Source organism: Haliotis cracherodii, unplaced genomic scaffold, assembly GCF_022045235.1.
Source record: "Haliotis cracherodii isolate W230 unplaced genomic scaffold, xgHalCrac1.p SCAF_7, whole genome shotgun sequence".
Classification (NCBI taxonomy): domain Eukaryota; kingdom Metazoa; phylum Mollusca; class Gastropoda; order Lepetellida; family Haliotidae; genus Haliotis; species Haliotis cracherodii.
In genome coordinates this window covers 59,696,949-59,722,372 of record NW_027266330.1, presented here as the reverse complement: position 1 = coordinate 59,722,372, position 25,424 = coordinate 59,696,949, and the positions used below count along the sequence as shown (strand labels likewise).

Here is a 25,424-nt window from a genome sequence, read left to right as displayed (position 1 = left end):
TCATTAGCTCGGAACATGCCACAAAGGACATCGAAAGCAGGACACGAATGGGATATTTGAAAAAAGCGTAAAAGAGGATTTTCTTTTTACGTTAAACTACATTTATCCTGGGTTTAGGTAATCAAGAAACAGTGCTTAAACCAACCTTGTACAGTTCATTCATTCATTCATTCATTCATTTGGGGCGGTCGGGTAGCCTAGTGGTTAAAGCGTTCGCTCGTCACGCCGAAGATCCGGTTCGATTCCCGACATGGGTTCAATGTGTGAAGCCCATTTCTGGTGTCCTCAGCCGTGATATTACTGGAATATTGCTAAAAGCGGCGTAAAACCATACACACTCACTCACTCATTTGCTTATTTATTTATCTATTCATTTATTTATCGAAGTATCAGAAATGACAAACAGTTTGGTTTAAATTAATAGAGAATTAAAACAAATTCATTTTGCAATTTCTTCCATTAACGACCCAAGCCTATTTCAACCATCCTTGTTGTAACGACCTGTAAAACCTATTTGGGCGTGGCCTAACCATGTCACGTGTTACCTCTAGAGACCTATAGATGGAATAACATTACAACAGTGGAAACCCCTCATTTATCAACCATCCTTGACAGTCTCGAAACTAAAGACAGTTCAAGGACATATATAGAAATATATAGAAACCCAAGGCGAAATGGCTGACGAAAAGTAAGTATACCTAATTACATATTCATGTATTAACAAGACAGTATGGCTGTCACGAGGAACGAAACACAACAGGCTATGTCGAGGTCCAATTTGATGATCTTCCGGACAGGAAGACAATGCTGGTTGTAGTCTAATGCAGGACTGTCGAGTGACAACGCAGAGTAGACCATTGAGTGGGTCAGGGTCGCGCTGGCTTTAGTCACTAGGCAAGAAAGGATAAGATATGTAGCTGACCAACTTCTTTATTACAATTAGGAGGGACGTTTCGGTGTAGGTTCCAATACCGTTATCAAGCAAGTATATAAACAGGATAGGAGGAAGGTGTTCATCCATATATCTTATCCTTACTTACAAAGATTCCAGCTTCTAAATGCCTCACAAAGAGTGAGGGCTTTGTGTGAACGTCGTGGCATAAGACTGTTTGAAGTTTTTTTAGCCGACGTTTATGTTGAAACTTACCTGACGCCCCCTCATCAAGAAGGGTAATATGTGGGTCTTTTTTTCTGCGTGTGGCGAGAGACCCACCCGTACACGACCCTGTGTTATACACTCGTGTGACGAGACACCCACCCGTTCACGGCCCTGTGTTATACACTCGTGTGACGAGAGACCCACCCATTCACGGCCCTGTGTTATACACCCGTGTGACGAGAGACCCACCCGTACACGACCCTGTGTTATACACTCGTGTGACGAGACACCCACCCGTTCACGGCCCTGTGTTATACACTCGTGTGACGAGAGACCCACCCATTCACGGCCCTGTGTTATACACCCGTGTGACGAGAGACCCACCCGTTCACGGCCCTGTGTTATACACCCGTGTGACGAGAGACCCACCCGTTCACGGCCCTGTGTTACACACCTGTATGACGAGAGACCCACCCATTCACTACCATGTGATATATACCTGTGTGACGAGAGACCCACCCGTTCACTACCATGTGTTATACACCTGTGTGACGAGAGACCCACCCGTTTACTACCATGTGTTATACACCTGTGTGACGAGAGACCCACCCGTTCACGGCCCTGTGTTATACACCCATGTGACGAGAGACCCACCGGTACACGGCCCTGTGTTATACACCCGTGTGACGAGAGACCCACCCGTACACGGCCCTGTGTTATACACCCGTGTGACGAGAGACCCACCCGTACACGGCCCTGTGTTATACTCCCGTGTGACGAGAGACCCACCCGTTCACGGCCCTGTGTTATACACCCGTGTGACGAGACACCCACCCGTTCACGGCCCTGTGTTATAGACCCGTGTGACGAGACACCCAATCGTTCACGACAGACCCACCCGTACACGGCCCTGTGTTATACACCCGTGTGACGAGAGACCCACCCGTTCCACGGTCCTGTGTTACACACCCGTGTGACTAGAGACCCACCCGTTCACGGCCCTGTGTTATACACCCGTGTGACGAGACACCCACCCGTTCACGACTCTGTGTTATACACCCGTGTGACGAGAGACCCACCCGTTCACGACGCACCCACCCGTACACGGCCCTGTGTTATACACCCGTGTGACGAGAGACCCACCCGTTCCACGGCCCTGTGTTGTACACACGTGTGACGAGAGACCCACCCATTCACGGCCCTGTGTTATACACCCGTGTGACGAGAGACCCACCCGTTCACGACAGACCCACCCGTTCACGGCCCTGTGTTATACACCCGTGTGACGAGAGACCCACCCGTTCCACGGCCCTGTGTTGTACACCCGTGTGACGAGAGACCCACCCGTTCACGGCCCTGTGTTATACACCTGTATGACGAGACACCCACCCGTTCACTACCATGTGTTATACACCTGTGTGACGAGAGACCCACCCGTTCACTACCATGTGTTATACACCTGTGTGACGAGAGACCCACCCGTTCACTACCATGTGTTATACACTCGTGTGACGAGAGACCCACCCGTTTACTACCATGTGTTATACACCTGTGTGACGAGAGACCCACCCGTTCACGACAGACCCACCCGTACACGGCCCTGTGTTATACACCCGTGTGACGAGAGACCCACCCGTTCCACGGCCCTGTGTTATACACCCGTGTGACGAGAGACCCACCCGTACACGGCCCTGTGTTATACACCCGTGTGACGAGAGACCCACCCGTACACGGCCCTGTGTTATACACCCGTGTGACGAGAGACCCACCCGTTCCACGGCCCTGTGTTATACACCCGTGTGACGAGAGACCCACCCGTTCCACGGCCCTGTGTTATACACCCGTGTGACGAGACACCCACCCGTTCCACGGCCCTGTGTTATACACCCGTGTGACGAGACACACACCCGTTCACTACCATGTGTTATACACCCGTGTGACGAGAGACCCACCCGTTCACGGCCCTGTGTTATACACCCGTATGACGAGAGACCCACCCGTTCACGACCCTGTGTTGTACACCCGTGTGACGAGAGACCCACCCGTTCACGACCCTGTGTTATACACCCGTATGACGAGAGTATTGACAACTTATCGACGTGCGCCCATGGGGCAATCCTCGCATAGTCAATATGCACCTGGACACAGGCTGAAATAAAACACGTGGTCGGGGTCGAGTTTTGGTTAATTTTGAGAATGTCCTTTTGGAAAGTAAGTTGATCAGTTTAACTAGAAAATGAATTATACATGACAAAGAGGATTTGAATTAAACCAGAAGGTGTAAAAGCCGGAAGGTAGTACTGTAGGTGACACCAGACTGTAGATGTAATATGATCGACTAAGCAGGAAGTGTTCTGTTGCTATAGGATAATGTGTCACTGTCAGAAGGAAGGTCATGTAAGTAAGTCTTTGTTGTTTAACGTTGCACTCAGCAATATTCCAATTATGCGATTGTGGTCTGTGAATAATCGAGTATAGACCAGACAATCTAGTTACTGACATCATGAGTATCGATCCACGCAATTGGGATACGATGACATGCATCAACCAAGTCAGTGAGCCTGACCACCCGATCCCGTTAATCGTCTCTTCCTACAAGCATAGTCGCCTTTTACGGCAAGAATGGGTTGCTGAAGTCCTATTCTACTCCGGATCTTCACGGGTGACAAGCAATTTTAAACTTAACCGTTTAAAACAGGATCCAAACCGTTCCGCCCCTCCACCCCAAACTTTATTGTGATATTAGGGCAAACTGCAAGGAGCTATTCGGGCTTGTCCCGGAATAACACGAGTTGGTCACGAATTTGTCGCGATGGGCTATACGTCTGTATGGTGAGCTTTTGACAACAAATCGTCTCTTGACAAGGCAGCATTTCCACTAGAGGAGAAAATCGATAGCAGTGAAACTGAAACCATAAGGACCATGGAGTCTGTTTTTCAAAATTTTGATATTTCACTTACTGTCGTAACTTTTAACAAATATGTGATAAATCATGTATAAAGAAGATATTGAATCGCTGAAAAGTGAAGCGAAAATGTCAAAAACTAAAATGAAAATGTCAAAAACAAAAGCGAAAAGGTCAAAAACTAAATTGAAAATGTCAAAAACAAAAACGAAAATACAGAAAACTATTTACACCGCGGTAATAATATTACCACAGCGGTGGAAATAGTTTTCTGTATTTTCATTTTAATTTTTGATATTTTCGTTTCATTGGTTAATTAGCAAAAGGTAATGATAATGATAAAAATATTTTAAAAAGACTTCATGTCCCTTATGGGCCACCGTATGAAACATGTTTAATAGATTTGAATCATTAAGTAAATCGATGGACTGATATTGCTTGAACATACTGACACAGTCTTCAGGAAACTAACACTCGTGGGAATTATCGCTCTCACATTTCAGGAACATTAAGTACGCTTTTGACATGCAAACACTCCACCTGCCACTACACAATGAGCAGATCACGTGTGCAACGTCACAAGCATAACCAATGGAGCAGAGTTTCAGCTCAACCAGTGGGGGTTTCCTTCGACAGCACATCCTGCTCGCGGTCGTCCACGAACACGCGGCCGGTCGGGTAGCCTATAAGTGGTTAAGGCGTTCGCTCGTCACGCCGAAGATTCCATTCCCGACATAGGTACAACGTGTGTGGGTGGTCTATTTACTTTAGTTATTGTCCAGTAGTGGTTTGTAAACAATGAGGGGAGGGGCCCTATTTACTTTAGCCATTGTCCAGTACGGGTTGCACAACAATAAAGAGGAATGCTATTTACTCCAGCTATTTCCAGTTGGTGGTTGCACAACACAAAGGAGGAACCCTATAACAATAAAGAGTGATGCTATTTACTCCTGCTTTTTCCAGCAGGGTTGCACACAATGAGAGGGACCCTATTTATTTTAGCTGTTAGCCATGGTAACTGTTAAATTACATAAAGTCATGGGAATAAGTGCATGCTTTCTAAGATTCGTGGCACAATGAACATTGTCACATATTTTATTGTTACAGTACTTTTAGTAAAAAGCGATGTTCACCTTCTATATTATAAACACTACACAGTTGACAGATTGTGTGTTAGATTTTTGTGTTATGGTTCCAGTCTCCTCAGTGCTGTAGATGAAGTATCCCTGGGCTCGGTGGAGGAACCCTCAACTGACAGTCTGTCTGGAGACCCAGGAACCGTTGCCAGGCAACCTACTGGTTGTTTGACTGATACCGGATCACCAGATAACGGATCAGCAGATGACGGATCAGCAGATGACGGATCAGCAGATAACAGATCAGCAGATATCAGATCAGCAGATAACAGTTTAGCAGATAACAGATCAGCAGATAACGGATCACCAGATGACGGATCAGCAGATAACAGATCAGCAGATATCAGATCAGCAGATAACAGTTTAGCAGATAACAGATCAGCAGATGACGGATCAGCAGATAACGGATCAGCAGATGACGGATCAGCAGATAACAGATCAGCATATATAAGATCAGCAGATAACAGTTTAGCAGATAACAGATCAGCAGATGACGGGTCAGCAGATAACGGATCATCAGATAACAAATCAACAGATAACGGATCACCAGATAACGGATCACCAGATTACAGACCAGCAGATAACGGATCACCAGATAACGGATCAGCAAATAACAGAACAGCTGATAACAGATCACCAGATAACAGATCACCAGATAACAAATTACCAGATAACGGATCACTAGATAACAGATCACCAGATAACGTACCACCAAATGATCTTTCAGCAGACACAGAACCTTCAATGGACGAACCACCAGTTAACAAATCAGTGAGTGAGTCTCGCGATACAAGCTCAGCTGATATTCGCTTACCCACAGACGAATCAGTCACACTCGGGGAATCTGTGGACGGGTCAGTGGGCGGGTCAGCGGACTATGATTCTACGGTGGAGAGTTCACCAATCTTATTTCGCGCTCTGGACGAGACGGATGACGATGCAGTAACAGACACGGAGACAGTTGACAGTGCCCGTCCGACGTTTGGGGCGTTCGGCGCCTCATTGGCCACACAGAAGCAGGAAAATGGCCATTATTGCCACCGACTCCATCAAGTTGAGGAGGGAGTCTGCAACAAACTCCGGTAAGGCTCACGCAATTCTATATTTGCAGCAGATTCTCTGCACTTATACACAGCAAATGTAATTCTTTTTTTAGTTCCAACGAAGTCAGTAAATGTGCTATCGCTTCACTGGATATTCTGGTCCATCATCAGATTGTCTGAGCTTGACGGGACATGTTGAGTATGACGGGACAGACTAGGTAGGACTTCACACAGCATGACGGGACAGACTAGGTAGGACTTCACACAGCATGACGGGACAGACTTGGTAGGACTTCACAGAGCATGACGGGACAGACTAGGTAGGAATTCACAGAGCATGACGGGACAGACTAGGTAGGACTTCACAGAGCATGACGGGACAGACTTGGTAGGACTTCACAGAGCATGACGGGACAGACTTGGTAGGACTTCACACAGCATGACGGGACAGACTAGATAGGACTTCACAGAGCATGACGGGACAGACTAGGTAGGACTTCACAGAGCATGACGGGACAGACTAGGTAGGACTTCACAGAGCATGACGGGACAGACTTGGTAGGACTTCACAGAGCATGACGGGACAGACTTGGTAGGACTTCACAGAGCATGACGGGACAGACTTGGTAGGACTTCACAGAGCATGACGGGACAGACTTGTAGGACTTCACAGAGCATGACGGGACAGACTTGTAGGACTTCACAGAGCATGACGGGACAGGCTAGGTATGACTTCACAGAGCATGACGGGACAGACTAGGTAGGACTTCACAGAGCATGACGGGACAGACTAGGTAGGACTTCACAGAGCATGACGGGACAGACTAGGTAGGACTTCACAGAGCATGACGGGACAGACTAGGTAGGACTTCACAGAGCATGACGGGACAGACTAGGTAGGACTTCACAGAGCATGACGGGACAGACTAGGTAGGACTTCACAGAGCATGACGGGACAGACTTGGTAGGACTTCACAGAGCATGACGGGACAGACTTGGTAGGACTTCACACAGCATGACGGGACAGACTAAGTAGGACTTCACACAGCATGACGGGACAGACTTGTAGGACTTCACAGAGCATGACGGGACAGACTTGGTAGGACTTCACATCCAACAAGCTGGGTTGGAGATTTATACAGCTGGATAGTACAAAATATATATGCAGGGCGACAATATTGCATATACTGCAAACTTGAGATATTTAAAACTCGCCCGTTGAAGATACCACTTAACAATAATTACACAGAGTTTAAGTGAACAAGTTTAACTGACAAATGTTGAAAATTCTTCAAGTCGCTGGGCTTATGCAATGGCATCGCGTGTGGAGATTACAAATCACCCAGACAAGCTTATGGACCCCGATGCACGACCCCATCTCATATTAGCTTTCCAAGTTTCCTTGCTTGTATGCCTGTCATATGTTCGAGTGAAATATTACGGTGTAAACAAACTTCTGCAGCATATAGAGCGTCATATTTTGTTTTAAGGCTGTTGTCGGTGATTCTGTAATTCAGATCGACGACCCACTCAACACAATGGACTCAACCCTTGCCGCTTCATCAATATATTGCTAACGCCAAAGAGTTCGCGTTTTATTCAGACATGGTAGAATGGAGATAAACATACTGTGTTTTCAAAGCACTGCTAACAGCTTCAGTAGGAGAGCCATTAGTGATGTCATTTGATTGTGACGTCATGTTAGCCAATAACACAATGGTCTGCAAAACATTGTAATGCAATTTCATTGCAGCGATATCTACAATGTAGATATCGCTTGCTCTCGGCCAAGGTATATAGAGAATCTCACCCGAGTGTCTTTTGATATCAAATATATCAACACGAGTTGATAAAAGTGGGAACACTCCGAGGCTTGCCGAGGACTTTTGCCACTTTTATCAACGAGTGTTGATATATTTGATATCAAAAGACACGAGGGTGAGATTTTATTTATCATCCAACATCATTCTTCCAACTTTTCCAATTTGTAGACAGTAATTAGGAGTGTCTTCAGTGTAAAAAGTACTCCAAACAGCTTCAGTAGCAGAGCCATTAGTGATGTCATTTGATTGTGACGTCATGGTAACCAGTGACGTCACAATGGTCTGCAAAGCATTGTGATGTAATTTCATTGCAGCGATATCTACAGTGTAGATACCGCTTGATCTCATCCCAGCGATATCTGTGGGAGCCAGTTTTGGATGATAAATCCCGTTGTTAGACAGTTTTGGATGATAAAGTAAATAAGATAGATCAATCCTTAAGTTTGAAATAATGAAATATGTGTTTTTCCCATTAGGTTTTTAAGGGAACCTTCTTTATATTTTCCTCTAGTCTTAGCGCCCCATAAATTAAATTACAGTATTATTCTGCCATGCACAATAAATTACTTTTGCAGGTGCGGAGATGAGCTGAGGTATATCAACAAGACAGACGTGTCCTCCTGGAACCATCACGAGGTGCTGGAGTCGATCCGTCTCCTCAGGGAAAGGGTCACATTTGTGAGTACTGTTGTCATACTGTAGTCATACTGTTGTCATACTGTTGTGATACTGTTGTCATGCTGTTGTGATACTGTAGTGATACTGTAGTGATACTGTAGTGATACTGTAGTGATACTGCAGTGATACTCATGTGATACTGTAGTGATACTGTAGTGATACTGATGTGATACTGGTGTGATACTGTAGTGATACTGTAGTGATACTGTAATGATACTGTAGTGATACTGATGTGATACTGATGTGATACTGTAGTGATACTGCAGTGATACTGATGTGATACTGTAGTGATACTGTAGTGATATTGATGTGATACTGTTGTGATACTGTTGTGATACTGTTGTGATACTGTAGTGATACTGTTGTGATACTGGTGTGATACTGTAGTGATACTGTAGTGATACTGGTGTGATACTGTAGTGATACTGATGTGATACTGTTGTGATACTGTAGCGATACTGTAGTGATACTGTAGTGATACTGTTGTGATACTGCAGTGATACTGTTGTGATACTGTAGTGATACTGTAGTGATACTGATGTGATGCTGTTGTGATACTGATGTGATACTGTTGTGATACTGATGTGATACTGTTGTGATACTGGTGTGATACTGTAGTGATACTGTAGTGATACTGTAGTGATACTGTTGTGATACTGCAGTGATACTGGTGTGATACTGGTGTGATACTGATGTGATACTGTAGTGATACTGTTGTGATACTGATGTGATACTGTTGTGATACTGCAGTGATACTGATGTGATACTGTTGTGATACTGTAGTGATACTGTTGTGATACTGCAGTGATACTGTAGTGATACTGTAGTGATACTGTAGTGATACTGCATTGATACTGTAGTGATACTGTAGTGATACTGTAGTGATACTGTAGTGATACTGATGTGATACTGTAGTGATACTGTAGTGATACTGTAGTGATACTGATGTGATACTGATGTGATACTGTAGTGATACTGTAGTGATACTGTAGTGATACTGATGTGATACTGTAGTGATACTGTAGTGATACTGTAGTGATACTGTAGTGATACTGATGTGATACTGTAGTGATACTGTAGTGATACTGTAGTGATACTGATGTGATACTGATGTGATACTGTTGTGATACTGCAGTGATACTGTAGTGATACTGATGTGATACTGTAGTGATACTGTAGTGATACTGTAGTGATACTGTAGTGATACTGGTGTGATACTGATGTGATACTGTTGTGATACTGTAGTGATACTGTTGTGATACTGTAGTGATACTGTAGTGATACTGTAGTGATACTGGTGTGATACTGCAGTGATACTGTAGTGATACTGTAGTGATACTGTAGTGATACTGTAGTGATACTGGTGTGATACTGTAGTGATACTGCAGTGATACTGTAGTGATACTGTTGTGATACTGTTGTGATACTGTGGTGATACTGATGTACTGGTGTATTACTGTTGCCCAGCTATTACTATTGAACTGGCTTTGCTGTGACACTGTTGTACTGAGACAAGCGACCATGGTGCTCTGAATATAGCCGTGTGTGTATTGGACTTACTTGTCACTTCCAAGTGAGAAGGTCGCCTGTTAATAATCGCGACTAGGCAGACAAACCAGAGGTTGATAGCACGAGCACCAATTCTTATTCTCACCCAGAATCCTTGCTTGATGTGTCAAGGTTGTACATAATATTTTTGCACATCCGCCGCCTTGGAAATTAATAATTAAATAAAATCAGAATGACAAGGGTTTTTTCAAACTGCCGACTGTAAAGACCGCTTTGACAATATTTAATCCAAGGGATGTTTATGTGACTAAAACAGAATTGTTTCCAACGATAAATCGTCATGACAAGTCTGACTCTAGAGTTACCTACCGATCCAAATCAAACTTGATGTTTAAATGAACCCTGTTCAATACAGGGTTTTTTACCTACCGACCTGTTTTTGTTATTATAATCAGTAACCCAAGAAAAAGAGCCTAGGTACGTATTTTAGTATTGGCTCAGCCACAAGGATCAGAAGAAGACACGAGTTCAGGTACGGTTGCCATGGAAAAACTATGGAATCCTAGGATGAACATTGTCGCGGGGTCGCGTTCTCGCGTTGTCGCCCTTACAAAAACATTAAAGGTGTCAAAATTAACCAAAGGGCAATGATGCGACAACGCGCCATTTTGACCATTTGTCTCATTGTCATATTGTTGCGCTATGAATAAATCAGGTGACAATTCAACAATGCGCTATGCTTCAGATGAGGTGAGATGGGGTTTAACGTCGCGTCCAAGATTATTGCATTTATTTTGCGACGTGCATGCACGTGTGTTTAGTGTGTGGCTGCTTGTACTAGTCCGGACTGATTTATAGTGCTAGTCCAATGAGATACCATGCCGCAGTTTAACATGAATACCCCACTCAGACACAGTATACTGACTCCGAGCCGACCAGTCCTTGTTTTAGCCCCTTAATGCCGAGCGCCAGACAGGGTAACAACAAGTTCCATCTTTTAAAGTCTTTTGGTATGGCGCGACCGGGGATTGAACTCCGGACCTTCCGCTCTGTGGGCGGACGCTCCACCACTACACCACGGAGGCGGTCACATGCTTCAGGGTCAAATTAACTTAAGGGCAAAAGAAACGCCACCAAATAAATAATGGTCGTCAGTTTTCAACAAATTTGCCAAACAGCACCAAAACAGTTGGGAACACATAGCTGGAATGCAACTTACCTATTTCCTGTTAACATGTGCACGTGCTTCACGTGATTTGTGAGAAAAGTGAATTTAATCACTAGAAAATGCAAAATGTGCCAGGATCATGGGCTGCTTCAAGTGCACGATCGCCAGACTTGTCACACGTCACAGGCAAACTGGCAAACTGGCCGAGGAGTGGGAGACCCAAGGTCACGACCCCACAGGTAGACCGGTATTTACGGGTGCTTCACCTAATGTCCAGATTCCTAACTGTGACGTCATCGTCCTTGGACATCCAGTCAGCAGAAGGACCGTTGCTAGACAAATCCGCTTGTGTGGTCTCCGTGCCTATCGACCTTTCAAGGGCATGACGTTAACGTTTCTACACCGACGTCACAGATTGAGATGGGCTAGGACTGTACAGCAGTGGAAGCAGAGAAATTGGCGAAGAGTGCTCTTCAGCGACGAGAGTAGGTGCCCGCTCTTCAAGTCTGATGGGCGGGTTCGAATCTACCGACGACGTGGTGAACGGACGGCACGTTGTTGCGTCCAAGACGTGGAGCCATATGGACGTGGTAGTGTCATGGTCTGGGGTGGCATCTGCGGGGACCAGAAGACAGATCTGGTCATCGTTGACGGAAATTTCACTGAACGTCGTTACATTGATGAGGTTTTGCGGCCTGTGCTACTGCCTTTCTTGCAACGACACCCACGGACGCTGTTTCAGCAGGACAACGCCACCCCTCACACAGCTCGAGTCACTAGCGACTTTCTGAACGCCAACAACGTGACCATATTACAGTGGCCAGCCAGATCACCGGACCTGTCGCCCATAGAGCACCTCTGGGACTAAGTTGGACGCAGGATTCGGAAACGTCAACAGCCGCCATTGACGAGGGGTGCCTTGACAATTGCCCTGCAGGAAGAATGGCGTAGGATCCCTAATCAGGACGTGGGGGAGACTCGTGTGCTCAGTTCAACGTCGTGTTGCTGGAGGTGGTCACATCTGTTACTGAGCCATGTATGAAGCACGGGACTATAAAATAGATCGACGTCGATTCTGCGGGTGTGATCGAATACTGGACAGTGCACCCGGCATATCACAGGTGCTCACTCACTCACTCACGCACGCACGCACGCACGCACACACGCACGCACGCACGCACGCACGCACGCACGCACGCACGCACGCACGCACGCACGCACGCACGCACGCACGCACTGACTCACTCACTGACTCATATCTCTGTTCTTTTTGTAGACATTCTGTCGGAAGTGTGAGGTCTTTGAGAAAGGTAACATGATGCGAACCGAAGACACCTTTGTTGAGATCACCTTCATCGTCACAGACCAAGACTCCGATGGAAAGGCGCTGTCCTTTGGTAATATTAAATGATGTTTTTACTGCTAATGGAGGGCGATAATGAATAAATTATAAATATATAATATATGATAAATTATTATTACTGTTAATGAAGGGTGTTAATGCATGGTATTATTACTGCTAATTGAGGGCGATAATGAATGGTATTACTACTGGCAATGGAGGGTGTTAATGCATGGTATTATTACTGCTAATGGAGGGCGATAATGAATGGTATTATTACTGTTAATGGAGGATGTTAATGAATGGTATTGTTGCTGTTATTTGAGGGTGAGAATGAATGGTATTATTACTGTTATTTGAGGATGTTTATGAATGGTATTATTATTGTTGATGGAGGGTATTAATGAATGGTATCATCAATGGTAATCGAGGGCGATAATGAATGGTATTACTACTGTTATTTGAGGGTGTTAATGAATGATATTATTACTGTTAATGGAGGGCGATAATAAATGGTATTGTTACTGTTAATGGAGGATATTCCTAATATGACTGTAAATGATGGTTGTTCATGCATGGTAGCTGTAATTACTGTTAATGGAGCATGTTAAGGCATGATATTATCACTATAAATGGTGAGTGTAAATGGATGGTGTTGATGGAGGATATTAATAGAGATCATTAATGGAGGGTATAAATTGAGGGTATAAATGGAGAGCATTAATGGAGGGTATTAATGGAGGGTATGATTGGAGGGTTTTAATGGTGGGTATTAATGGAGGGTATTAATGGAGGGTATAATTGGAGGGTTTTAATGGTGTGTATTAATGGTGTGTATTAATGGAGTGCTTTAATGGAGGGCATTAATGGAGGGTATTAATGGAGGGTATAAATGGAGTGTATTAATGGTGGGTATTAATGGAAGGTATTAATGGAGTGCTTTAATGGAAGGTATTAACTGAGGTATTAATTGAGGTATAATTGGAGGGTATTAATGGTGGATATTAATGGAGGGTAGAAATGGAGGGTATTAATTGAGGTATTAATGGAGGGTATAATTGGAGGGTTTTAATGGTGGGTATTAAAGGAGGGTATAAATGGAGTGTATTAATGGTGGGTATTAATGGAAGGTATTAATGGAGGGCTTTAATGGAAGGTATTAATTGAGGTATTAATGGAGTGTATAAATGGAGGGTATTAATGGTGGGTATTAATAGAGGGTATAAAGGGAGTGTATTAATGATGGGTATTAATGGAGGGTATTAATGGAGGGCTTTAATGGAGGGTATAATTGGAGGGTATTAATGGTGGGTATTAACGGAGGGTATAAATGGAGTGTATTAATGGTGGGTATAAATGGAGTGTATTAATGGTGGGTATTAACGGAGGGTATAAATGGAGTCTATTAATGGTGGGTATAAATGGAGTGTATTAATGGTGGGTATTTATGGAAGGTATTCATGGAGGGCTTTAATGGAAGGTATTAATAGAGGGCTTTAATGGAAGCTATTATTTGAGGTATTAATGGAGGGTATTAATGGAGGTATTAATGGTGGGTATTAATGGAGGGTATTAATGAAGGGTATAAATGGAGTGTAGTCATGGTGGGTATTAATGGAGGGTATTAATGGTGGGTATTAATGGTGGGTATTAATGGGGGGTATTAATGGAGGGTATTAATGAAGGGTATAAATTGAGTGTATTCATGGTGGGTATTAATGGAGTGTTTTAATGGAGGGGATTAATGGTGGGTATTAATGGAGGGGATTAATGGAGGCTATTAATGGAGGGTATAAATGGACAGTCGTAATTAAGAGTAATAATATAGGGTATTGACAGAGGGTATAAATAGAAGACATTAGTTAAGGGTATAAATGGAGGGTATAAAAAACCGGACAGTATTAACGGACAGTCCTATTAAAGATTAATAATGGAGGGTATAAATTGAGGGTACAACTGGTAGATATTAATATAGGTTATTGATGGAAAGTATGAATAAAAGTATTAATGAAGGATATTAATAGAGGGTATTAACAGAAGGTACACATGAAGAGTATAAATGGAAACTATTAATGGACACCACCGCCGAGGAAGAGTTTATGGGTAACCACTTCTTTCTTATACTGTAATAGCAACGTTTTTACCCATATTCTTTGCCTACTTTGACATCCATCAACTTCTAAGGAATGCCTTTGAAACAACATGGACAAAACGTCTATCATTAATAATCATTTTTGTTATTTGTAGACAAAGCATTTGCCCACATCATTGATGTCACATACAAGTTTAGCAAGATGATAAGGTATAACAGTTCACTGGCAGTCATGAGATATCTCGGCAAAACATGCGTGAAGGTAGCTCACGGAGTAGAGACACATCACTTCCTCCGTGCACTGGGCAACAGAGCAGTCATGGAACAGCAGCGTGGGCAGCAGGAATGCTGTAGGTATATTTATACATGTAGGTTTCTTTTCAGAGAGGGGACACAGGGTCCAAATAGCTAACCCATCCAACACGCCTCTATTCACCCATGCACCAAGTCTCAGGTCACCTGTCCACCTAGTCTCTGCCCTACCATGCTCCAAGTCTCAGGTCACCCATGCACCAAGTCTCAGGTCACCCATGCATCAAGTCTCAGGTCACCCATGCACAAAGTCTCAGGTCACCCATTCATCAAGTCTCATGTCACCCATGCACCAAGTCTCAGGTCACCTATGCTCCAAGTCTCAGGTCACCTATGCACCAAGCCTCAGGTCACCCATGCACCAAGTCTCAGGTCACCCATGCACCAAGTCTCAGGTCACCTATGCACCAAGTCTCAGGTCACCTATGCACCAAGTCTCAGGTCACCCATGCACCAAGTCTCAGGTCACCCATGCACCAAGTCTCAGGTCACCTATGCACCAAGTCTCAGGTCACCCATGCACAAAGTCTCAGGTCACCCATGCATCAAGTCTCAGGTCACCCATGCTCCAAGTCTCAGGTCACACATGCATCAAGTCTCAGGTCACCTATCCACCTAGTCTCTGCCCACCCATGCACCAAGTCTCAGGTCACCCATGCACCAAGTCTCAGGTCACCTATGCACCAAGTCTCTACCCACCCATGCTCCAAGTCTCAGGTCACCTATGCACCAAGTCTAAGGTCACTCATGCACCAAATCTCAGGTCACCCATGCTCCAAGTCTCAGATCACCCATGCACCAAGTCTCTACCCACCCATGCACCAAGTCTAAGATCACTCATGCACCAAATCTCAGGTCACCCATGCACCAAATCTCAGGTCACCCATGCACCAAGTCTCTACCCACCCATGCACCAAATCTCAGGTCACCCATGCACAAAGTCTCAGGTCGCCCATTCATCAAGTCTCAGGTCACCCATGCACCAAGTCTCAGATCACCCATGCACCAAGTCTCTACCCACCCATGCACCAAGTCTAAGGTCACTCATGCACCAAATCTCAGGTCACCCATGCACCAAATCTCAGGTCACCCATGCACCAAGTCTCTACCCACCCATGCACCAAATCTCAGGTCACCCATGCACAAAGTCTCAGGTCACCCATTCATCAAGTCTCAGGTCACCCATGCACCAAGTCTCAGATCACCCATGCACCAAGTCTCTACCCACCCATGCACCAAGTCTAAGGTCACTCATGCACCAAGTCTCAGATCACCCATGCACCAAGTCTCAGATCACCCATGCACCAAGTCTCTACCCACCCATGCACCAAGTCTAAGGTCACTCATGCACCAAATCTCAGGTCACCCATGCACCAAATCTCAGGTCACCCATGCTCCAAGTCTCAGATCACCGATGCTCCTAGTCTCAGGTCACCCATGCACCAAGTCTCAGGTCACCCATGCTCCAAGTCTCAGGTCAACCATGCATTAAGTCTCAAGTCATCCATGCATCAAGTCTCAGGTCACCTATGCACCAAGTCTCAGGTCTCCCATACACCAAGTCTCTACCTACCCATGGACCAAGTCTCAGGTCACCCATGCTCCAAGTCTCAGGTCAACCATGCATTAAGTCTCAAGTCATCCATGCATCAAGTCTCAGGTCACCAATGCACCAAATCTCAGGTCACCCATGCTCCAAGTCTCAGGTCACCCATGCATCAAATCTCAGGTCGACCATGCTCCAAGTCTCAGGTATTTTTATAGGGGTACCAAAATGGCATCCAAAATACTTCTAACAAAAACGGGACATATTTTGACCTTTCTGACAGGTTCAACACACAGGGTCACAAACATGGCCAAGATGGTATTCATTCAAGGTAATATTGCACACTAAGACCAAAACTATTTCTTTACAGATAAATTCTGGATGTACAGCTATGCTGTGAAGGATTCTAAGGATGACAAAGGGAAGAGCGTGGTGGCATTTCAGAGTGTAAGATGTCAGCTGTTCCTGATGTGCAACATGATATCCAAGAAACTCTCTCTGGTCCAGGTACACATGACCTTTTTATGCCTCAAAGTGAAATTGACCAATCAGAGAGCAGATCTACTGACCCCACATGACCTTTTTATGCCTCAAAGTGAAATTGACCAATCAGAGAGCAGATCTACTGACCCCACATGACCTTTTTATGCCTCAAAGTGAAACTGACCAATCAGAGAGCAGATCTACTGACCCCACATGACCTGTTTATGCCTCAAAGTGAAATTGACCAATCAGAGAGCAGATCTACTGACCCCACATGACCTTTTTATGCCCCAAAGTGAAATTGACCAATCAGAGAGCAGATCTACTGACCCCACATGACCTTTTCATGCCTCAAAGTGAAATTGACCAATCAGAGACCAGAACTACCAACCCGACATGAGCCCGTATACCGTCAGTAAAAATCCAAGATGGTTGTTAGTGACCTAATTTGAAACCGTATACCGTCAGCAACAGCCAATCGGATTTTCCAACACCCACCTCACATATTTCACATGAAAATTATTCGACATTGTTTTGTGTTTTATTATCATTAATTTTGATGTGCAAGGACGTTAAAGTTTTTTTGGGATCACATTCGTGACTTTAATAAAGATTTTATAAAATTAAATCATCAACAAGGTTTGGCCTCTGAGGTTTGAGTTTTGACTTGACATGTGCGGCAAAGATACAAAATAGTGTAAAAAACCTTTCGGCATAATCAATTCGTTTGGGTGTCTTTAGCTACCTCGCCCAATATTTTTCTGTTATCCTAATATGACATATATAAAGAAACTAAAGACACCATAACTAATATTATGACCATACAACTCCTAATGGGTATCGACCGCCTCCGTGGTCTAATGGTAGAGCGTCATTCAGTGAGCCAAAGAAGGTGACTTCTCAAAAGTACATTTCAGACAAGATATAATTCTAAATATGAGACCCCTGAAGATCCGGGGTAGAACAAATCTTCAGCAACACATGCTTGCCGTAAAAGGCGACTATGCTTGTCGTAAAAGGCGACTAACGGGATCGGGTGGTCAGACTCGTTTAATTTATTACCTTTATTCAGCCTTTTTTGTTCATAAGTAAAAGTTGATATGAATTTATTTAATTGTGACACTGAACACATATATTCTGTTTTTCGCTATATAAAGTTTGAGCATATTTTGACCTTTGTATTTGGACTAAACTAAAATTTCCTGAAGGAACAACAAGACTGATAATCTGAACTTTTCTTATGACATATCTTTCAAATCTATAGAGTGGACAGCTTGGCCAACGCCACAATTCGCTGTACAGTTCAAATCACACTTCGCATCGATTATGTTTCTAGGTTTGTCAGCACCATATTCGTGCTCGTGGTTTCACCGATGTGGTAAATTCTTCCACTTTAAACTGACATGCCATGATATAATTTGAATACTGTAAAAAAAATAGGCGTTGTACCATACTCACTCACTCACTCACTCACTCACCCACCCACCCACTCACTCACTCACTCTCTCACTCACTCACTCACTCACTCACTCACTCACTCACTCACACCAACCTATGTTGTCTTAGGGGGTAACTTCATTAATAGGGTGGTAAGGCTCGATGACTTGGTTGATAAGCATGTCATCATTTCCCAATTGTTTCCCAGTTAGAATGCTCATGATGTCAATCACCGGATTGTCTGGTCTTGTTCTTTCTTTCAGAAAAATATTGATTCCAACCTGAGGATTATGAAATCCAACAGTCCATGTTTATTCTTGTTGTCTTCAAACGGTAGCAATGACTCCTTTCTTGAGTCCGTGGCCTATGATGGTAAGTTATCAAATGACTATACCTTGTATGGCCTATGATGGTAAGTTATCAAATGACTATATCTTGTATGGCCTGTGATGGTAGGTTATCAAATGACTATATCTTGTATGGCCTATGATGGTAAGTTATCAAATGACTATATCTTGTATGGCCTATGATGGTAAGTTATCAAATGACTATATCTTGTATGGCCTGTGATGGTAGGTTATCAAATGACTATACCTTGTATGGCCTATGATGGTAAGTTATCAAATGACTATATCTTGTATGGCCTATGATGGTAAGTTATCAAATGACTATACCTTGTATGGCCTATGATGGTAGGTTATCAAATGACTATACCTTGTATGGCCTGTGATGGTAAGTTATCAAATGACTATATCTTGTATGGCCTGTGATGGTAGGTTATCAAATGACTATATCTTGTATGGCCTATGATGGTAAGTTATCAAATGACTATATCTTGTATGGCCTATGATGGTAAGTTATCAAATGACTATATCTTGTATGGCCTGTGATGGTAGGTTATCAAATGACTATACCTTGTATGGCCTATGATGGTAAGTTATCAAATGACTATATCTTGTATGGCCTATGATGGTAAGTTATCAAATGACTATACCTTGTATGGCCTATGATGGTAGGTTATCAAATGACTATACCTTGTATGGCCTGTGATGGTAAGTTATCAAATGACTATATCTTGTATGGCCTGTGATGGTAGGTTATCAAATGACTATACCTTGTATGGCCTATGATGGTAAGTTATCAAATGACTATATCTTGTATGGCCTATGATGGTAGGTTATCAAATGACTATATCTTGTATGGCCTATGATGGTAGGTTATCAAATGACTATATCTTGTATGGCCTGTGATGGTAGGTTATCAAATGACTATATCTTGTATGGCCTATGATGGTAAGTTATCAAATGACTATATCTTGTATGGCCTATGATGGTAAGTTATCAAATGACTATATCTTGTATGGCCTGTGATGGTAAGTTATCAAATGACTATATCTTGTATGGCCTATGATGGTAAGTTATCAAATGACTATATCTTGTATGGCCTGTGATGGTAAGTTATCAAATGACTATATCTTGTGTGGCCTATGATGGTAAGTTATCAAATGACTATATCTTGTATGGCCTGTGATGGTAGGTTATCAAATGACTATATCTTGTATGGCCTATGATGGTAGGTTATCAAATGACTATATCTTGTATGGCCTATGATGGTAAGTTATCAAATGACTATATCTTGTATGGCCTATGATGGTAAGTTATCAAATGACTCTATCTTGTATGGCCTGTGATGGTAAGTTATCAAATGACTATATCTTGTATGGCCTATGATGGTAGGTTATCAAATGACTATATCTTGTATGGCCTATGATGGTAGGTTATCAAATGACTATATCTTGTATGGCCTGTGATGGTAGGTTATCAAATGACTATATCTTGTATGGCCTGTGATGGTAAGTTATCAAATGACTATATCTTGTATGGCCTATGATGGTAAGTTATCAAATGACTATATCTTGTATGGCCTGTGATGGTAAGTTATCAAATGACTATATCTTGTATGGCCTGTGATGGTAGGTTATCAAATGACTATATCTTGTATGGCCTATGATGGTAGGTTATCAAATGACTATATCTTGTATGGCCTATGATGGTAGGTTATCAAATGACTATATCTTGTATGGCCTGTGATGGTAGGTTATCAAATGACTATATCTTGTATGGCCTATGATGGTAGGTTATCAAATGACTATATCTTGTATGGCCTATTATGGTAAGTTATCAAATGACTATATCTTGTATGGCCTATGATGGTAGGTTATCAAATGACTATACCTTGTATGGCCTGTGATGGTAGGTTATCAAATGACTATACCTTGTATGGCCTATGATGGTAGGTTATCAAATGACTATACCTTGTATGGCCTGTGATGGTAGGTTATCAAATGACTATACCTTGTATGGCCTATGATGGTAGGTTATCAAATGACTATACCTTGTATGGCCTATGATGGTAAGTTATCAAATGACTATATCTTGTATGGCCTGTGATGGTAGGTTATCAAATGACTATATCTTGTATGGCCTATGATGGTAGGTTATCAAATGACTATACCTTGTATGGCCTGTGATGGTAGGTTATCAAATGACTATATCTTGTATTGCCTATGATGGTAGGTTATCAAATGACTATATCTTGTATGGCCTGTGATGGTAGGTTATCAAATGACTATATCTTGTATGGCCTATGATGGTAGGTTATCAAATGACTATATCTTGTATGGCCTATGATGGTAAGTTATCAAATGACTATATCTTGTATGGCCTGTGATGGTAAGTTATCAAATGACTATATCTTGTATGGCCTGTGATGGTAGGTTATCAAATGACTATATCTTGTATGGCCTATGATGGTAGGTTATCAAATGACTATACCTTGTATGGCCTATGATGGTAGGTTATCAAATGACTATATCTTGTATGGCCTGTGATGGTAGGTTATCAAATGACTATATCTTGTATGGCCTATGATGGTAGGTTATCAAATGACTATATCTTGTATGGCCTGTGATGGTAAGTTATCAAATGACTATATCTTGTATGGCCTGTGATGGTAGGTTATCAAATGACTATATCTTGTATGGCCTATGATGGTAGGTTATCAAATGACAATACCTTGTATGGCCTATGATGGTAAGTTATCAAATGACTATATCTTGTATGGCCTATGATGGTAGGTTATCAAATGACTATACCTTGTATGGCCTGTGATGGTAAATTATCAAATGACTATATCTTGTATGGCCTATGATGGTAAGTTATCAAATGACACTGTATCTTGTATGGCCTATGATGATAAGTTATCAAATGACACTATATCTTGCATGACCTACAATGGTAAGTTATCGAATGACACCATATCTGGTTTGACCTATGATTGTAAGTTATCAGTGAGTGAGTGAATGAGTTTGGTTTTACGCCGCTTTTAGCAATATTCCAGCAATATCACGGCGGGGGACACCAGAAATGGGCTTCACACATTGTACCCATGTCGGGAATCGAACCCGGGTATTCGGCCTAACGAGCGAACGCTTTAACCACTAGGCTACCCGACCGCCCCTGTAAGTTATCAAATGACGCTATAGTTTGTATGGCCTATGATGGTAAGTTATCAAAAAACACTATATCATGTATGGCCTATGATGAAAAGTTATCAATTGACACTATATCTTGTATGACCTATGATGGTAAGTTATCAAATGACACTATATCTTTTATGACCTACGATGGTAAGTTATCAAATGACACTATATCTTGTATGACCTACGATGGTTAGTTATCAAATGACATATCTTGAAATTGATGACAAGGTGTAAATAAATAAATAGATTTGATCATTTCTCTGTAGGTCTTTTTCTGGGTTACGATGCCGTTGACGAACTAGAGCTAAACAGACTGCGCCCAGGAGACAGGGCATCAGGTCGTGTCCGCGCCAGCTCTTCCTTCCACATCACACCGACAACACCTTGATGTAGCTCATGTGGCCACGAGTCTCTCCATGGTGAAATCAGTCTGAACCGGTCTTAGGTGGAACAGTAACTCAAGCTCCGGGGCCCACAACCAGTTGATATTCTGCCTCACCCGCAAAAACAGATAGATTTTTTTGAAAGCATCTTCAAACAACGTGTTTTAGTGGCAGAATATTTCTTTTGGTTTCATCAGTCTCTACATAATTATTTGCTTCAAGCATTTTCTGGAACATTCCGTTAAATTCCAGGCTCCCGATTATTTATTTATTGCACTGATTATTTATCTCGATTTGTCAACACCACACTTGTGTATACTTCCAGACACTTCCGGTTCTTATTAGGCTTCCCTTTCAGTAAATTCAGAAAGTTTCCCTTCAAATATACGAGGATTATGATAATAACACATTCATTTCATGATGTAGTTAAGTTTTGTGTGTTTTGCTTCATGTCTATTAATTTCTGTAGAAGATATTTGAAGTCAATGTGAGCTACAGTGCACTTGTATTTACGTAGAAACAATACTCTTCCTGCATGGATTTGATATTTCTTTGACAACTCTGTATTGCTGTGTAATGAATTACAATGTAATGACATTAAAGTATATTATAAGGACAGATCAATTTTATTATTTTAATCCTGTTTTCGACCGCTTCATTTTATTCTAGTAGTGAGTGTGTGAGTGAGTGAGTTGGGTTTAACACCGCTTTTGAAAGTATTCCAGTTATATCACGGCGTGTCGGTTTAATGAGGGAGGAAAGCCCGAAGTGATGCAGGTATTAGACGTTTACTACTTCGGTGAAACCCACGAGCAGGGGCATGGTGCTGACAAACCTAAAAACATAATCGGGGCCAACCGGGATCATCATAGTTTCTGGCGTGTCAAAGGGACGCAACTCTGCACAGCGAAACGCGGCGCCTTAGACGACTGGGCCACCCGTGCCCCCTTTATATTCTAGTAGATAAAGCGTTTGCCTTGAGAGCGAAAGGTCGGTGGTTCGGGCAACCCTTGTTCGGGCAACCCGTCACACCAATAGACGTTACCCTGCCTGGCGCGCGGCATTAGCACGGACACGTATGAACACATACACACACGCGCATACACACACACACACACACACACACACACACACACACACACACACACACACACACACACACACACACACACACACACACACACACACAGACAAACACTCATTTGTTCATTTTAAGATTACATGGACATCATGATTGAAGAATAAGGTTTTCTGAATAGTAATATTGTTTCTGTTTCATTTTGAAATGTATAGCACATTTGACAGTTGACAGATACAAGAATATCTCAGGTAACAGTTGACAGATACATGAATACCTCAGGTAACAGTTGACAGATACAAGAATATCTCAGGTAACAGTTGACAGATACAAGAATATCTCAGGTAAGAGTTGACAGATACATGAATATCTCAGGTAACAGTTGACAGATACAAGAATATCTCAGGTAACAGTTGACAGATATATTGATACCCCAGGTAATAGTTGACAGATATGAATATCTCAGGTAACAGCTGACAGATACAAGACTATCTAAGGTAACAGTTGACAGATACAAGAATATCTCAAGTAAGAGTTGACAGATACATGAATATCTCAGGTAACAGTTGACAGAAACAAGAATATCTCAGGCAACAGTTGACAGATACAAGAATATCTCAGGCAGCAGTTGACAGATACATGAATACCTCAGGTAACAGTTGATAAAAATATGAATACTTCAGGTAGCAGTTGACAAATATATGAATATCTCAGGTAACAGTAGTCAAATATATGAATATTTAAGGTAACAGTTGGCAGATACAAGAACATCTCAGGTAACAGTTGACAGATACATGAATACTTCAGGCAACAGTTGACAGATACATGAATACCTCAGGTAACAGTTGACAGATATATGAATACTTCAGGTAACAGCTGACAGATATATGAATATCTCAGGTAACAGTTGACAGATAAATGAATACCTCAGGTAACAGTTGACAGATATATGAATACCTCAGGTAACAGTTGACAGATACATGAATACCTCAGGCAACAGTTGACAGATACATGAATACTTAAGGTAAGAGTTGACAAATATATGAATTCTTCAGGTAGCAGTTGACAAATATATGAATATCTCAGGCAACAGTTGACAAATATATGAATATTTAAGGTAACAGTTGGCAGATACAAGAACATCTCAGGTAACAGTTGACAGATACATGAATACTTCAGGCAACAGTTGACAGATACATGAATACCTCAGGTAACAGTTGACAGATACATGAATACCTCAGGTAACAGTTGACAGATACATGAATACCTCAGGTAACAGTTGACAGATACATGAATACCTCAGGTAACAGTTGACAGATATATGAATACTTAAGGTAACAGTTGACAGATATATGAATACCTCAGGTAACAGTTGACAGATACATGAATACATCAGGTACCAGTTGACAGATACATGAATACCTCAGGTACCAGTTGACAGATATATGAATACCCAGGTAACAGTTGACAGACACATGAATACCTCAGGTAACAGTTGACAGATATATGAATACATCAGGTTACAGTTGACAGATATATGAATACCTCAGGTAACAGTTGACAGATATATGAATATCTCAGGTAACAGTTGACAGATAAATGAATACCTCAGGTAACAGTTGGCAGATACAAGAACATCTCAGGTAACAGTTGACAGATACATGAATACTTCAGGCAACAGTTGACAGATACATGAATACCTCAGGTAACAGTTGACAGATATATGAATACCTCAGGTAACAGTTGACAGATATCTGAATATCTCAGGTACCAGTTGACAGATACATGAATACCTCAGGTAACAGTTGACAGATATATGAATACCTCAGGTAACAGTTGACAGATATA

At 42.5% G+C, this 25,424-nt stretch overlaps 1 protein-coding gene across 1 annotated transcript; it reads left to right on the top strand.

Moving 5' to 3' along the window:
• The first annotated feature begins 661 nt into the window (after positions 1 to 661).
• LOC139448340 (serine-rich adhesin for platelets-like) lies at positions 662 to 22,683 on the top strand. The gene is made up of 8 exons (XM_071229884.1): positions 662 to 688; positions 5,204 to 6,223; positions 8,583 to 8,685; positions 12,639 to 12,759; positions 14,952 to 15,146; positions 17,025 to 17,161; positions 18,838 to 18,946; positions 22,382 to 22,683. The coding sequence occupies exons 1-8, from the start codon at positions 675 to 677 to the stop codon at positions 22,501 to 22,503; spliced, it is 1,821 nt and encodes a 606-aa protein (XP_071085985.1). The 5' UTR covers positions 662 to 674; the 3' UTR covers positions 22,504 to 22,683.
• The last annotated feature ends 2,741 nt before the right edge of the window (positions 22,684 to 25,424 follow it).

What these genes read in the sequence shown, in the direction of transcription:
- LOC139448340 (XM_071229884.1), top strand. An exon ending in TGGAAAGGCGCTGTCCTTTG is followed by an intron (nt 12,760 to 14,951) that starts GTAATATTAAAT and finishes TGTTATTTGTAG; the next exon opens with ACAAAGCATTTGCCCACATC. An exon ending in GCGTGGGCAGCAGGAATGCT is followed by an intron (nt 15,147 to 17,024) that starts GTAGGTATATTT and finishes ATTTCTTTACAG; the next exon opens with ATAAATTCTGGATGTACAGC.